The following is a 13,491-nucleotide window of genomic DNA, read 5'->3' on the forward strand; positions in this document are numbered from 1 at the left end:
CAGCAAGGGACTTACTTTCCAGACCAGAAAATAACCATTGGGGATGTTGAAATGCCTATAGTTATCCTTGGGGACCCAGCCTATGCCTTAATGCCTCATGAAGCCATACACAGGCACCCTGGACAGTAGTCAGGAGCTGTTCAACTATAGACTGAGCAAGTGCATAATGGTGGTAGAATGTGCATTTGGACGTTTAAAAGTGTGCTGGCGCAGTTTACTGACTCGGTTAGACCTCAGCAAAACCAATATTCCCATTGTTATTGCTGCTTGCTGTGCGCTCCACAATATCTGTGAGAGTAAGGGGGAGGCATTTATGGCGGGGTGGGAGGTTGAGGCAAATCGCCTGGCCGCTGATTACGTGCAGCCAGACACCAGGTCGGTTAGAAGAGCACTGCAGGGCACAGTGCACATCAGAGAAGCTTTGAAAACCAGTTTCATGACTGGCCAGGCTACGGTGTGAAAGTTCTGTTTGTTTCTTGATGAAAACCCGCCCCCTTGGTTCACTGTACTTCCCTCTAAGCCAACCACCCTCCCCTCCCCCCTTTGATCTCCGCTTGCAGAGGCAATAAAGTCATTGTTATTTCACATTCATGCATTCTTTATTAATTCGTCACACAAATGGGGGGATAACTGCCAAGGTAGCCCGAGAGGGGTGAGGGAGGAGGGAAGCCCCGGGTAGGGTGGGGGAGGAGGGGAGGATGGAAGGACAAAGCCACACAGCACTTCAAAACTTATTGAATGCCAACTTTCTGTTGTTTGGGCAGTCCTCTTGGGTGGAGTGGTTGGATGCCTGGAGGCCCCCCCCACCGCGTTCTTGGGCATCTGGGTGAGGAGGCTATGGAACTTGGGGAGGAGGGCGGCTGGTTACACAGGGGCTGCAGCGGTGGTCTGTGCTCCTGCTCCCTTTCCTGCACGTCAACCATACGCTGGAGCATATTAGTTTGATCCTCCAGTAGCCTCAGCATTGCATTCTGCCTCCTGTCATCACGCTGACGCCAAGGTGATAAACAGTTCCTGGCTGTCAGGGAGAATGGTTTCTCCGCTTGCCTGGTGTGCGCTATCTTCAACCTTCCCCTCCTCCTCGTCTTCCTTGTCCCCCAAATCCTCATCCCTGTTGCGTGAGACTCCCCCCTTGCAGGAGTCCACGTACAGGGGTGGGGCAGTCGTAGGGGCACCCCCTAGAATTGCATGCAGCTCATCATAGAAGTGGCATGTCTGGGGCTCTGACCCCGAGAGGGCATTTGCCTCTTGGGTTTTTTGGTAGGCTTGCCTGAGCTCCCTAAGTTTCACTTGGCACTGCTGCAGGTCCCTGTGATAGCCTCTGTCCTTCATGCCCTTGGAGATTTTTTCAAATATTTTGGCATTTTGTCTTTTGGAACAGAGTTCTGATAGCATGGATTCATCTCCCCATGCAGCGATCAGATCCAGTACCTCCTGTTTGGTCCATGCTGGAGCTCTTTTGAGATTCTGGGACTCCATGGTCACCTGTGCTGAAGAGCTCGCCAAGCTGGCCAAACAGGAAATGAAATTCAAAAGTTCCTGTCTACTGGCCAGTGCATCTGAGTTGAGAGTGCTGTCCAGAGTGGTCACAATGGAGCACTCTGGGATAGCTCCTGGAGGCCAATACCATCGAATTGCGTCCACACTACCCCAAACTCGACCCAGCGAGGTCAGTTTAAGAGCTAATCCACTCGTCGGGGAGGAGTGCAGAAACAGGTTTTAAGAGCCCTTAAAGTCAGAAAAAATGGCTTTCTAGTGTGGACAGGTGCAGGGCTAAACTGATGTAACGCTGCTAAATCCGACCTAAACTTGTAGTGTAGACCAGGGCTATGTGTGTTTCGTGATGATACTAGCGACCAAAGTGGAGCCGGCTTTTATTTGACACTTCACATGATCCTCTTTGGTGAATTACAATATATGCACCAGATGCAGGAGATCCCTGTAACCCTTATGTGCCTCCTCTGACCCTCTTGCCAGTTGGTTCTAAGAGGCTCCTGGGTCGCAGTGTAGAATGGCCAGTTAACATGGGAGAAACATGGAAGATTTCTGTGGCTGTAGCTCAGATTGGGGAAAGATTGCTTCTTCTGTCAGTTGTGGCACAAACCCTGTGAAAATCCAGAGGGACTGGCTAGCCTGTGTTGGAGAATAGTTAGATAATGTTCTCTGAACCTGGTACAGTAGTGGGAGTTCTCTGAGATTGGAATGAGGAGAAGGGAACAGTGCGGGGCTACTCCTCTGATTAAAGCGAGCAGAATTTGGTGCTCACTGAAGGAGCAGTGCTTGGGATTTAATCAGTATAAAGGTGGTACTATATTCAGGCTGTTAAACACAGACTGGCTTGTTTTTTCTGGCTTTTGAAGCCGCCCAGGCTGGGTTTGGTTAGTCTGGGAACTAATGTCACGAGACAGGGTCCTGTAGCTGCTGGCCTGAACCAGGTGGTCATGGCAGAGTTAATCCTCTGGGAGTTGACAATTAAAGTGTTCTTCATGAGGCGTTGTTTTTCCAATAAGCATGTTTTTCATTTGCAGATACTGTAGTATCGTTCCATCCACATGTTTGGCAACTTTCCAAGTGCCTGCAAGCTTGTGTTTACTGTACAGCTTCACACACTGCTGGTATGGAAAAGGAACTGTGCTTGTTCCTCCAAAGAAAAAACACATTTGGAATCTGCCAAAGAAAAAGGAAATGACCAGAACAGCAGCTGGCATCTTTCCAAGCCCAAAGGGCCAGTGGTACCCCTGTGAACCTAAAGGTAATATTCAGAATAGGTTCCATGCATAATCTTTATCCGCATGAATTTGATTTTGGAAGGCAAGTTCGGGAGCAGACTGCCAGCTATTAGTCTGGAAGAGTGGGTATTGAACCACCGCAGTATTGCTCCATGTTCTGTAGAAATCTAGCAAAAGAGAATAAGTGCGGGAAGAATAAAATGTCACTCCCACAATGTGCTTTCAAAAGGATTTTTATTTTAATATCTTTAGCATTCTTTTCCTTTCAGGTGAGAGCACATATTAAAGGGGTAGTGTTGGGTTAAATTAGAGTTTTTAAAAGTTCTAACTGAGCTAACAACACCTTACATTATTAAAAACAAACTCTTATTTTTTTTTAAATAACCCCTACATTCTTATTTAATCATCTTACTTGCATTCCTTTGAGCTTGGACAGTGCAAATAGTCTGGTCAACCTTTTTATTTCAGACTCCAGTCAACGTGATACATCAGCAAAATAGCGTAGTGTTTGGGTAAGAATTGTCTCAAAATCTTATATGGGTTGTGACCAGAATGTTTTGTAATTTAATGGCGACAAATCTATTCGCTTACGTTCAGTTTGGGTTTTGTAATCTAAAGTTCCACTCCAATGAAAACAATAACTTTCTAAAAGGGACACCATCATTATGGAATTAATTTAAAATGGTTTAAATTCATATCTGGGACTGCAGCTGTCTCTGGATCTCCAGATTCTGTGGTTTTATAATTATTAATTTGTTTAATAAGGGTGTCTTTTCTCCTGTTGCTCTGGGAGGCCCACATAAAGGGGAAACAGATTGTGCAGGGGAGAGTGAAAAAGACGAGAAAGGAAATTCCATCAAATGCACCAAGTAAAAAAAATTTCTTTAATTTTTCAGTTATAGTAACTGAAATTTTAAGACCAGGAGAAACCACTAACTAGTTTGAGCAGATGAAATTCAACGTTGACAAGTGCAAAGTAATGTCCATAGGAAAAATTATCCCAGCTACACATATGTAATGATGGGTTCTAAATTAGCTGTTGCCACTCTAGAAAGAGATCTTGGAATTATTGTGGATAGTCCTCTGAAAACTGCAGCAGCGGCAGTCAATGTGCAGCAACAGTAAAAAATGCTAACAGAATGTTAGGAACTATTAGGAAGGTGATAGAAAATATGAAAGAAGATACCATAATGCCACTATATAAATCCATGAGGCACACACACCTTGAATACTGTGTCCAGTTCTGGTTGCTCTGTCTCAAAAAGTATATGGTGGAACTGGAAAAGGTTCAGAGAAGGGCAACAAAGATAGTCAAGGGTATGGAACAGCTTCCATATGAGGAGAGACTAAAAAGATTAGGGCTGTTCCACTTAGAAAAGAGACGATTAAGGGTGTATATGATAGAGGTCTATAAAATCACTATGTGGGGAAATAGTGAACAGGGAAGTGTTTATTTACCCTTGCCCGCAATACAAAACCCAGCGGTCACCCAATGAAATTAATAGGCAGCAGGTTTAATACAAACAAAAGGAAGTACTTTTTCTCACAATCCATAATTAACGTGCCATGGGATGTTGTGATGGCCAAAAGTATAACTGGGTTAAAAACAAAAAGTACTAGATAAGTTCCTGGAGGATAGGTCCATCAATTGCTATAGGCCAAGATGGTCAGGGATGGAATGTCATGCTCAGGGTGACCCTAAACCTCTGATTGCCAGAAGCTGGGAGGGGAAAACAAGGTGGATCTCTCCAGAATTGCCTTTTTCTGTATGTTCCCCCTGAAGGTCTGGTATTGGTCACTATTGGAGATAGGATTCTAGGCTAGATGGACCATTGGTCTGACCCAGTAAGGCAGTTCTTATGTTATGTTCACCGGCACAACACAGGCAACTTACAACCCACCCGTTAATTCCTACATCAAGCCCAAATCTGTTGCCAACCCTTGCGATTTTATCATATACCTCCCAACATCTTACTTTATTAATGAGAGAGCTGTTTCTAGCTTCCATTGTTGTGGAGAAAAGCTTAAGAATACAAACAATAAAGGCTCAAAAACCAGAAGGCAAATAAAAAGCTGTTTTAAAAAAAATTCATACTCTTTTGGGGCTTGACTCATGATTTTTTGAATGCCTGTGATTGACAACACCGGCATTGTGATGTTAAAATTACAGAACTGTACCACTGCCAGTATATGACGTCCTACATGAGGTATTGTTGGAGCAGGGAACAGTGGTCAGGAATCTTTTGGGTTTTATTCATAGCTCTGCCATTGACTTCAATGCTGGAAAAAATATTTCCTCCTTATGATGGCATCTTCATTTGCTCACAGGTTTAATATTTATATCATACTGTCAGCTATAGTTAATGTTTGTAAGATGCTTCCTGATTCACACTTAAAAGATGCTGTAGCAGTGCTTAAATATTACTATTATCTGGACTTCTATACAAAAGGTAGGGAAGAATGCTCACATTGTTTCTTAGCAGGGTTCCATGTTCAACTCTCCTTAATAGAAATAAATTTAAAACAACAACTGACCCTTTCAGATTGTGCTCTGGTTACTCAACTATATCATAATGAAAGTATTGCATTCAGATTGCTTCACTCAGAAAATACAGTTTATACAGTGGGTTCATTGCTTCACTCATTGCCGTGCGTTTATTTTTTACACAATAAAGAGCTTGCTTTCAAATGAGACTTGGAATTTTGGTGAACAATTTCACTGAAAGTTTCAAAGGAGAGGAAATCAGCCTATTTGTACATGCAGATCAGTTAATTTCACTTGGGCAACTAGATACATAACTTTAGTTACATGCTTTGGACATGTAATTACTAGTTGGTAGATGCAAATCCAAGCCCACCCATTTCCTCCAGTTGCAAAATGGGTAAATGCTTTCTTTAATTTCAGCTGGTAGCAACACTGTTTGGAAGGAAGGTATAACTGCAAATATCTGCTGCTCAACTTTCAAACAACAGTCAGAAGTCTTAATCTCTTACCATGAACATCATCCACCTCTAATCTCCTTTCTTACTCTCTTCATTCCTTTTGTTTGCCTTCAGAACTTCCTTCACCACCTGTGCCTTACCAATGACAGAGACACAGCAGTTCTGCCAAAATCATTAAGTCTAGAACCTTTGCAGACTGGAAATTTGCTCCTTCTTCACAACCAACATTCTATGGTGGCAGCCTTCTTCTCTAGTTAATGTCTTTGTGGAAATGAATAGAGATCCTATGAAGCTGTTCCCGTGGCTCTTGCTGCTCATCTCGGATGTTTTGGCTTTCAGAATTGATAAATCCATCAGAGAAAAGGCTGTTGAGCTAATGAAGCAAGCCCCTTTAATTGATGGGTATGTAGAATGTCTTTTTTTTCCAATACATCTTGGTAACTTTCATTAACAGGGTTAACATTTCTAAAATGGTGACCTAAACAGAAGGTATCCTTAGGTATTCAATATACCCTATATGCGGGCATGGAAGATAGATGGATCACGACCAATTTATATAGCTAGTAGACTAAGGGTATGTCTATACTACCCGCCGGATCGGCAGGCAGCGGTTGATCCAGCGGGGGTCGATTTATCGCGTCTCGTCTACATGCGATAAATCGACCCCCGAGCGCTCTCCCATTGACTCCTGTACTCCACCGCTGCGAGAAGCACAGGCAGAGTCGACGGGGGAGTGGCAGCAGTTGACTCACCGCAGTGAAGACACCGCGGTAAGTAGGTCTAAGTACGTCAACTTCAGCTAGGTTATTCACATAACTGAAGTTGTATAACTTAGATCGATCCCCCCACAGTGTAGACCAGGCCTAAGAAAGGGTTCTGTAGGGGCTGAGGGGAGATGCTAAATTACTTGTAATAAAAGATATATTTTTTGTTTGGAAAAGAGTTACATCAAATAGCCTGAAAACCAGCCAAAAACCTTTAATTCACCCCTTCCCATATACCATAAAACAACACCTTGGTTTCCTTACACACACATACTTAAGACTAGCAAAACATATTAAATATAACTGTACTTTATAGTGAACCTCCTAGATCACTTATGAGATGCAACACGAGAACCAACCATTCACCACCAATTATTGAAAATCTGAAAGATACGGGTCTAGCAAACTGAACACTTCAATGGTAGGTTTTCAGTTTCCGTCCTTGTAAACAAATATTGGTGTATTTTAAGGCCCCACCTGATCCTCTGCCTGTTACAATGGGAGACTAAGGGCTAAATCCTGTAAACCCTGAGCACAGGGCCGGATCAACTCTCCTGTAGGCCCGGGCCTATTAGATTTTGTGGGGCCCCTGGGGGTTTGGGGTGGGCTCAGGGCTGGGGCAGGAGATTGGGGTGCGGGAGGGGGTGCAGCTCCAGCTTGGGGGAGTGGACTCTGGGGTGGGGCCAGAGATGGGACAGGGGGTTGGGGTGCAGGCTCTGGCTGGGAGGCACTTACCTTGGGCAGTTCCTGGTCAGCGGCACAGCAGGGTGGTACCTGGCCAATGGGAGCTGCAGAGCCGGCGCTGGGGGCCTGGGCAGCATGCAGAGATTCCCTGAATACCCCTCTCCTAGGGGCTGCAGGGGCACATCGGTGAGCTGGCGCTCATGGCTCCAGCCTGGGGGCGGGGGCGGGGTGCCGAGGGTTGAGGACCAGTGTCCGGCCGGCAGCACAGAGACTTGCTGCAGACCAGATGAAAAGAAGAAGTGAGCTGCATCCAGCCTTCGGGGCCCCCTTAGCCCGAGGCCCTGGGCTGCAGCCCCTAAAGCCCTTGCATTAATCCGGCCCTCCGTGAGCAGCGCAACCAATTCTGATTTCACCCTGGGCTCTAAAAGCAGAGGCCCATCCATTGTTGCATTTTGTCAGTGGATCTTAGCAAGTTCTGAGGATCAGAGATGTAAGCAGCACCTGTGGCAGAGCATTTATGTCTCATTGCATTAGTTTATCGCTCTGAAGGCATTTTCAATTTGAATTCAAAGGCTATTCATAAACTCCCTTGGATCAAGTTGCATTAGTCTTTGGGGGAATTTCAGCGTTTATCTACTTTTGTGTTATGCAATTCTACCATCTCCTTTCTATAGTTTTATAATACCCTTCTTCAGTTATAACTTTTTACTTCCTTTTGTATATGTTTATAAAGCCGACAGCATGATATGAAAGCGTGCCCAGGCAGCTTGGAGGAACAATGTTTGTGTTGAGTCTGACGTGATCCAGGAACATAAAGGAAAGGGATCACTCGAGCACTCAGATACTATTGTGCTGTAACTCAAATAAAATTCTAAAATCAAACTTGTCTGCCAATAGCATGGCTGCTATTTGCAGATCCAACATCTGAACAGAAAGAGTGGAGATGGGAATGGAGCTAGAAGAATAAGGTGGAAAGAGGGGCTTATGAGAGAAACTTCAGCATCAAGGAGTGAGAGGGGAAAAACCTTCAGGCCAACAGAAAAAAAGATCTGCGAGGAATGAAATTTGTTACAGAAAGTGAGATTCTGAACAAACCTCGCTGTGAGGCAGTGCTTAAAGTGGTCAGAGAAAAGTGGGTGGGGTTTATCATAATTTGGGAGCAATAGCTTTGGTAAGATAGTGCTTAAAGTGTACGACTCAGCTACTCGATTACATTTTTTTTGCCAGGTTTGCAAGCTCTTCACCCTTTAGAGAACTGTTGCAAGGATGTTGGCAGTTAACATTCAAGGGGAACTAAAAGGAGATAAATAAATAAACATTAGGAAAGGACAAGCTTCTTTGTATCATTAATGCTATTATTTTACTTCTTAGGCACAATGACCTTCCATTACAACTGAGGATATTGTACCAAAACAGACTAAGTAAAATCAACTTAAAAATTCTCAACACCACAGTCACAAACATTCAGAAACTTCAGTCCGGCCATGTCGGAGCTCAGGTGTGTACTTTTGGTGCTATGACATGGATCTCTTAGACTATAGATGGATCTGAGCAAAATCCAGATACACATCCAGATTTTGGCTATGCCATAGTTTAGAAGAGGTGGTTCAGACCTGGGATTTTGATTCAACCTATGATAGAAAAAAGGGAAAACTGCATGGCTACAGAAACTTTTATATATTTGCATTCGCCAGACTTTAAAATGTCTTTGCAGAATCCAGCTCCACTTATCCAAAGTGTTGGTTTTTTTACAGCAACTGAATTAATAAGTTGTCTTATCCTCCTGTCCTTGGAAGACTGTGTGAGTGATTGGGGGTGCCAAGAGCCTCATATCAGAGAGCGTGCCCCAGTCAGATTAGGTGTTCCTTTGGAATATCCCAGTGATGAAAGCTCCCTGACAAATTGCTGAGGAGGAAGTGGTTTTATTTATGAGTCTCATCTTTTTGCTGATAATGAAGTCCATGAACTTGTGGTTTGGCCTATCAATGTTTCTTTTTCAGTTTTGGTCAGTGTATGTTCTGTGTAGCGCTCAGAACAAGGATGCTGTGCGTCTGACCCTAGAGCAGATTGATGTTGTCAAGAGGATGTGTCAGATCTATCCAGAACTTGAACTTGTTACTACTTCTCAAGGTGATACTTTTTTATAATGAAAATGTTTCTTTAATGAGATTGCAGGAGGGAATATACGTGAGATGAAGTACTTGGCATATCACACATTGCATATTAAGAATGTTAGTATTGGCATTTATGGTTGTGAAATGATTGTCTGCTGCTCAATGCAGATAGCTCTAAGTCTTTGTCTTCAATTTACTGTGGCATTTATTTTCCCTTTAAACTCCAGGTATTGCTGATAGTAAAAAGATAGCATGCTTGATTGGAATAGAAGGTGGCCATTCCATTGACAGCAGTCTCGCAACGCTAAGGATGTATTATGACCTGGGTGTTCGGTACATGTCTTTAACGCACACCTGCAATACTCCATGGTAACTGATGTGCACTAGTTTCTGTAATGCTTACTTTTCCAGTGCAAAGGGATGGCAGTTTTAAGATGGGCCAAAATTGGTTTGAAAAATGTGGGAGACTGCTATCTGTGACTAATGGTGGATTTGTTGAAGGGTGACTGGTGTCCTTTGGATAGGTCCGCTTGTTACGTGGTGGGTTAAAGAAGGAGAATCTGTCTGCCACTTGGCATTTCAGTGACATCCTGGGATCTATTTTAGTTTGTTGGCAAAATAAATACAGGCAAGTCATCATCTCCATTGCTTTGGATGTAACAGCTACGTTTCTCTTCTGGAAGGAATGTTACTGAGACTGGTAAAAAGTTTGTTACAGTCAGGAAAGGCAGTAAGAAAGGGTTTTCTGTGTGATTCAGCTAACTTCATACATTCCTTATTGGCGTGGTGAGTGCTGTGTGTGAATTCAGCTCTTGACTGCACTGGAAACTCTCCTCTTTGGCCAGCCCCAAGCACATACCACATGTGTTGCTGTGAAGGCTTGTGTACTGCACATGGGTGGGCTGGAGCTCGGTTCACACACCTCCATATCACACACCTCTTGCCTCTCCCACCTGCTGGCCAAGCACACCCAGTGAAGGAAGGATTTGGATCCCAAACTCTCCCTGTAAGAAGCAGATTGATCCATCTCCTAGAAGACTTTGCTGTCATGCCTCCCTCCGCCACACTAGCGGTGATGAGCAATGCTTTTCTAACCCACAGTTATACATCAGCCCTTAAGTCTGTGTAGAGCCCCCCTCATCCTGCAGCTTCCTCTAGGGTCAGCCTTAAGTCCTCTGTCCACAGAATTGTCCAGCAAGGAAAATGTCATTGCCATACTCCTGTCATGGTGTGAGAGGCGTCCACACACTTTTTCAATCTTAGTAGTTTTTATTGAGGGAGCTAATTGTGATGTAGACATCCAGCACTGGGAACTGCACTATGCCCCTTCTTTCCACAAACAGCTTCTGAGCAGTAACGTTCTATGCTGGGTTCAAACTGGTGACCTAAATACCAAAGCCTGCAAATCATATTTCTAATTCCTGAGTCACACAGACCCATATAGGGGTGAAGAACAGCTAACAGTAGAAAATGGCCCTGCATAACTCTGCTCCTTCCTACTGATCTAGTTCTGACACATTGCCCGCCAGTTTCCTCTGTTTGGCTATTGATGCCAGCCTCAACATCCTGTATCCACTTCTTACAGAGCCATTGTCATATCTTTCTACACTGTCTTCAGGAATTGCTCCTGAAGACCACCACTCTCTGATTAGTCCTAAAGACCCACCTCTTCTGTAACACCCACAAGAAATAAGTCAACAAAAGCATTCTTTATTCTAACATTTAAAAAGTAACCCGTACCCATGCTGCACTCAGGCCTAAGAATCACCATGTTATTGCATTGCTGTAATTCCTTTTCTTCCTCACCGAACCTGGCCCTGGTCAGACAGTGCGGGTGCAAGTTTAAAAGTGAACTTAGTTTTGGTGAAAGATACCAGATTGATAGCCCTGAAGTCTGCTAGTGACCCCTAGAAGTGTTGCAGCATTAGACAGCATGCACTTCCGCAAAGTGCCTCCTCACCCATGTGAACTAGTTCTGACCTGGATGACTAATGTCTAGGAGTGAGATACAAGCATGACATTGCATGAATGAGAGCTATGTTTATCATCTTTAATCTCAGCTGTATGACTTCAGGGTGAAGGTTTTTTACTGTGTTTGTGTGAAATTTGATTGTTTGGATCTAACCCACTAGAATAATGCAATGGTTTCTTACGTGTTTTCTTTTTGAAGGGCAGAATCTTCATCAAAGCAAGTACATAACTTTTATCCTAATCTGAATGGTCTGAGTTCATTTGGCAAAGTAAGAATCTCTCCTCAATGGCAACCTAAGCAAACTTTTCTCTCATTAACACCCTCAAAGATTCTGGTCCTTTGCTTTTAAAAAAAAATTGTCTTAAGAGATTTAATGACTATAAATTGTAGATGGCCTTGGGATGGGGGATGCAGAACTCAACAGTAGAGAGAGAGTAAAATATGTAAAGAGACTGTGACTATACAGTCCTATAAAAACAACGAGCGGTCCGGTGGCACCTTAAAGACTAACAGATTTATTTGAGCATAAGCTTTCGTGGGTAAAAACTCCCACTTCTTCAGATGCATGGAGTGAAAATTATAGATACAGGCATAAATATTTATGTAATTTTCACTCCATGCATCTGAAGAAGTGGGTTTTTTACCCACAAAAGCTTATGCCCAAATAAATCAGTTAGTCTTTAAGGTGCCACCGGACTCCTCATTGTTTTTGTGACTACAGACTAACACAGCTACCCCTCTGATACATAGTCCCATAGTATGTAATAAAAATTGTATTCTTACTGTATAATTCTGTAGACTTTTCCCCATCCTACAGAAAGGATTTCCCTCTACTAAACTGTCTATGTTCCATCATTCCTCAGTCTTTTCTGTTTGTAGCACTTCAGTAAATGTCTACACAACTTTGTGGGTTTTGTCCCTATCAAATTCTGTATAACTTTCCCAGAATGGGATATGTTGAGGGGCAGAGGGCAGGAGTATTCAGGACTTGAGGTACAGTAATAGGTTGCAGGAATTGATAAATCAAGATTAAGGCTAAAATTGTGTCACCGATATTTTTTGTAAAAGTCACAGACAGGTCACGGGGGAAAAGGAAAAAATTCACGGAAGCCGTGACCTGTCTGTGACTTCTACTAAAAATATCCAGGACAAAATGGGGATCTGTGGGTCCCCCCACCGCCTGAAGCAAGGCAGCTGTGCTGGGGCTGTGGGGTACCCCTGCTGCCTGCAGCTCTGGGTGTCCCCCGGCTGCCCGTGGGGGCCAGGAGCTGTAGGGTGCCCCTGCCTCTTGTGTCAGTCAGGAGCTGTGGGGTACCCCTGCCACCCGTGGCTCCAGTGGCTGCAGTGGACAGGAACTTGGGGGTTCCCCACTGACGGTGGTGGCCAGGAGCTGCAGGGTTCCCTCGCTGCCCCCGGTGGATGGGAGCTGCGGTGTACCCCACCACCTGCGGGAGCCTGGTGCTTTGAGGGCCGCCAGAGGCAGCAGGTGACCCTGCAGCTCCCAACCACCGCAGGCTGAAGTCAGGGAGGTCGCTGGAAGTCATGGAAACTTTTAGAATTTTAATATAAACTATCCCAAATCCTGTGGTTCTTTAACTCAGTTTTTACTCAACTTCAAATGAAGCTGTGGAAGTTTGCCTGAATAACAACCTCCGGATTTGACATAATCCATTAAGTAGCAGCTATAATATGTTCTCTACATTCCTGTTCCATAGAATCCAGCACCATTCCTTTAAATGGTGCCCAGGACTAATAGGCTTCTAGAGCCTGATTGTGTTGCCATTAGAGGTGGGCCTGAGAAATTCTAATGTGGATTTTGAACTCCCTTTCCTTCCCCAAAAGAAATTCTGTGGCGGTTGGGTCCATGACTTAATCAAAGCCACCTCTATTCAACAAGATTCTTTTAAATCTGAAAGTAGAAGAATGTCATTAGTGCTAGCAAAACATAGCACATAAAACAGAAAATTGCAAAACTTGAGAAGCACAAATTTGGTCTGAAAATTTATTTCCAAGGCATTAACTTCAAAAATAAATTAAATAAGTTTAAACTCATGACTTTGAGGTTCCCAATTTCCTTTTTTTCCAGTTATGTTTCAAAGTTTATCCTGGGAAGTCCTCCTTTCCTTTCAAGTGTTCAGACCGGTGGGATGAGTAAACTGGGTTAAATTTTCCTGTCAGAAGTGCATGCAGGTCTGTTGGTTTCCCTGAGTGTTGCAAGTGCTTATTTAAGGCATGAGTGACGTAGAATCTGGCAAAATGCAGCAAATAATTTGGTAAATTAGTAC

The 13,491-nt window shown here is 43.8% G+C and overlaps 1 protein-coding gene across 1 annotated transcript in view; it reads left to right on the forward strand.

Moving 5' to 3' along the window:
• Window positions 1-13,491, forward strand: part of LOC141996511 (dipeptidase 2-like) — a 34,412-nt gene that overhangs the window by 11,418 nt on the left and 9,503 nt on the right. The window contains exons 3-7 of the mRNA XM_074968589.1: window positions 5,787-6,074; window positions 8,492-8,618; window positions 9,121-9,250; window positions 9,462-9,603; window positions 11,405-11,474. Coding sequence (XP_074824690.1) covers window positions 5,944-6,074; window positions 8,492-8,618; window positions 9,121-9,250; window positions 9,462-9,603; window positions 11,405-11,474 — 600 coding nt within the window. The 5' untranslated portion in view covers window positions 5,787-5,943. The remainder of the gene's footprint in view (window positions 1-5,786; window positions 6,075-8,491; window positions 8,619-9,120; window positions 9,251-9,461; window positions 9,604-11,404; window positions 11,475-13,491) is intronic.

This window comes from Natator depressus, chromosome 12 (assembly GCF_965152275.1).
Source record: "Natator depressus isolate rNatDep1 chromosome 12, rNatDep2.hap1, whole genome shotgun sequence".
In the NCBI taxonomy this organism is placed as follows: domain Eukaryota; kingdom Metazoa; phylum Chordata; order Testudines; family Cheloniidae; genus Natator; species Natator depressus.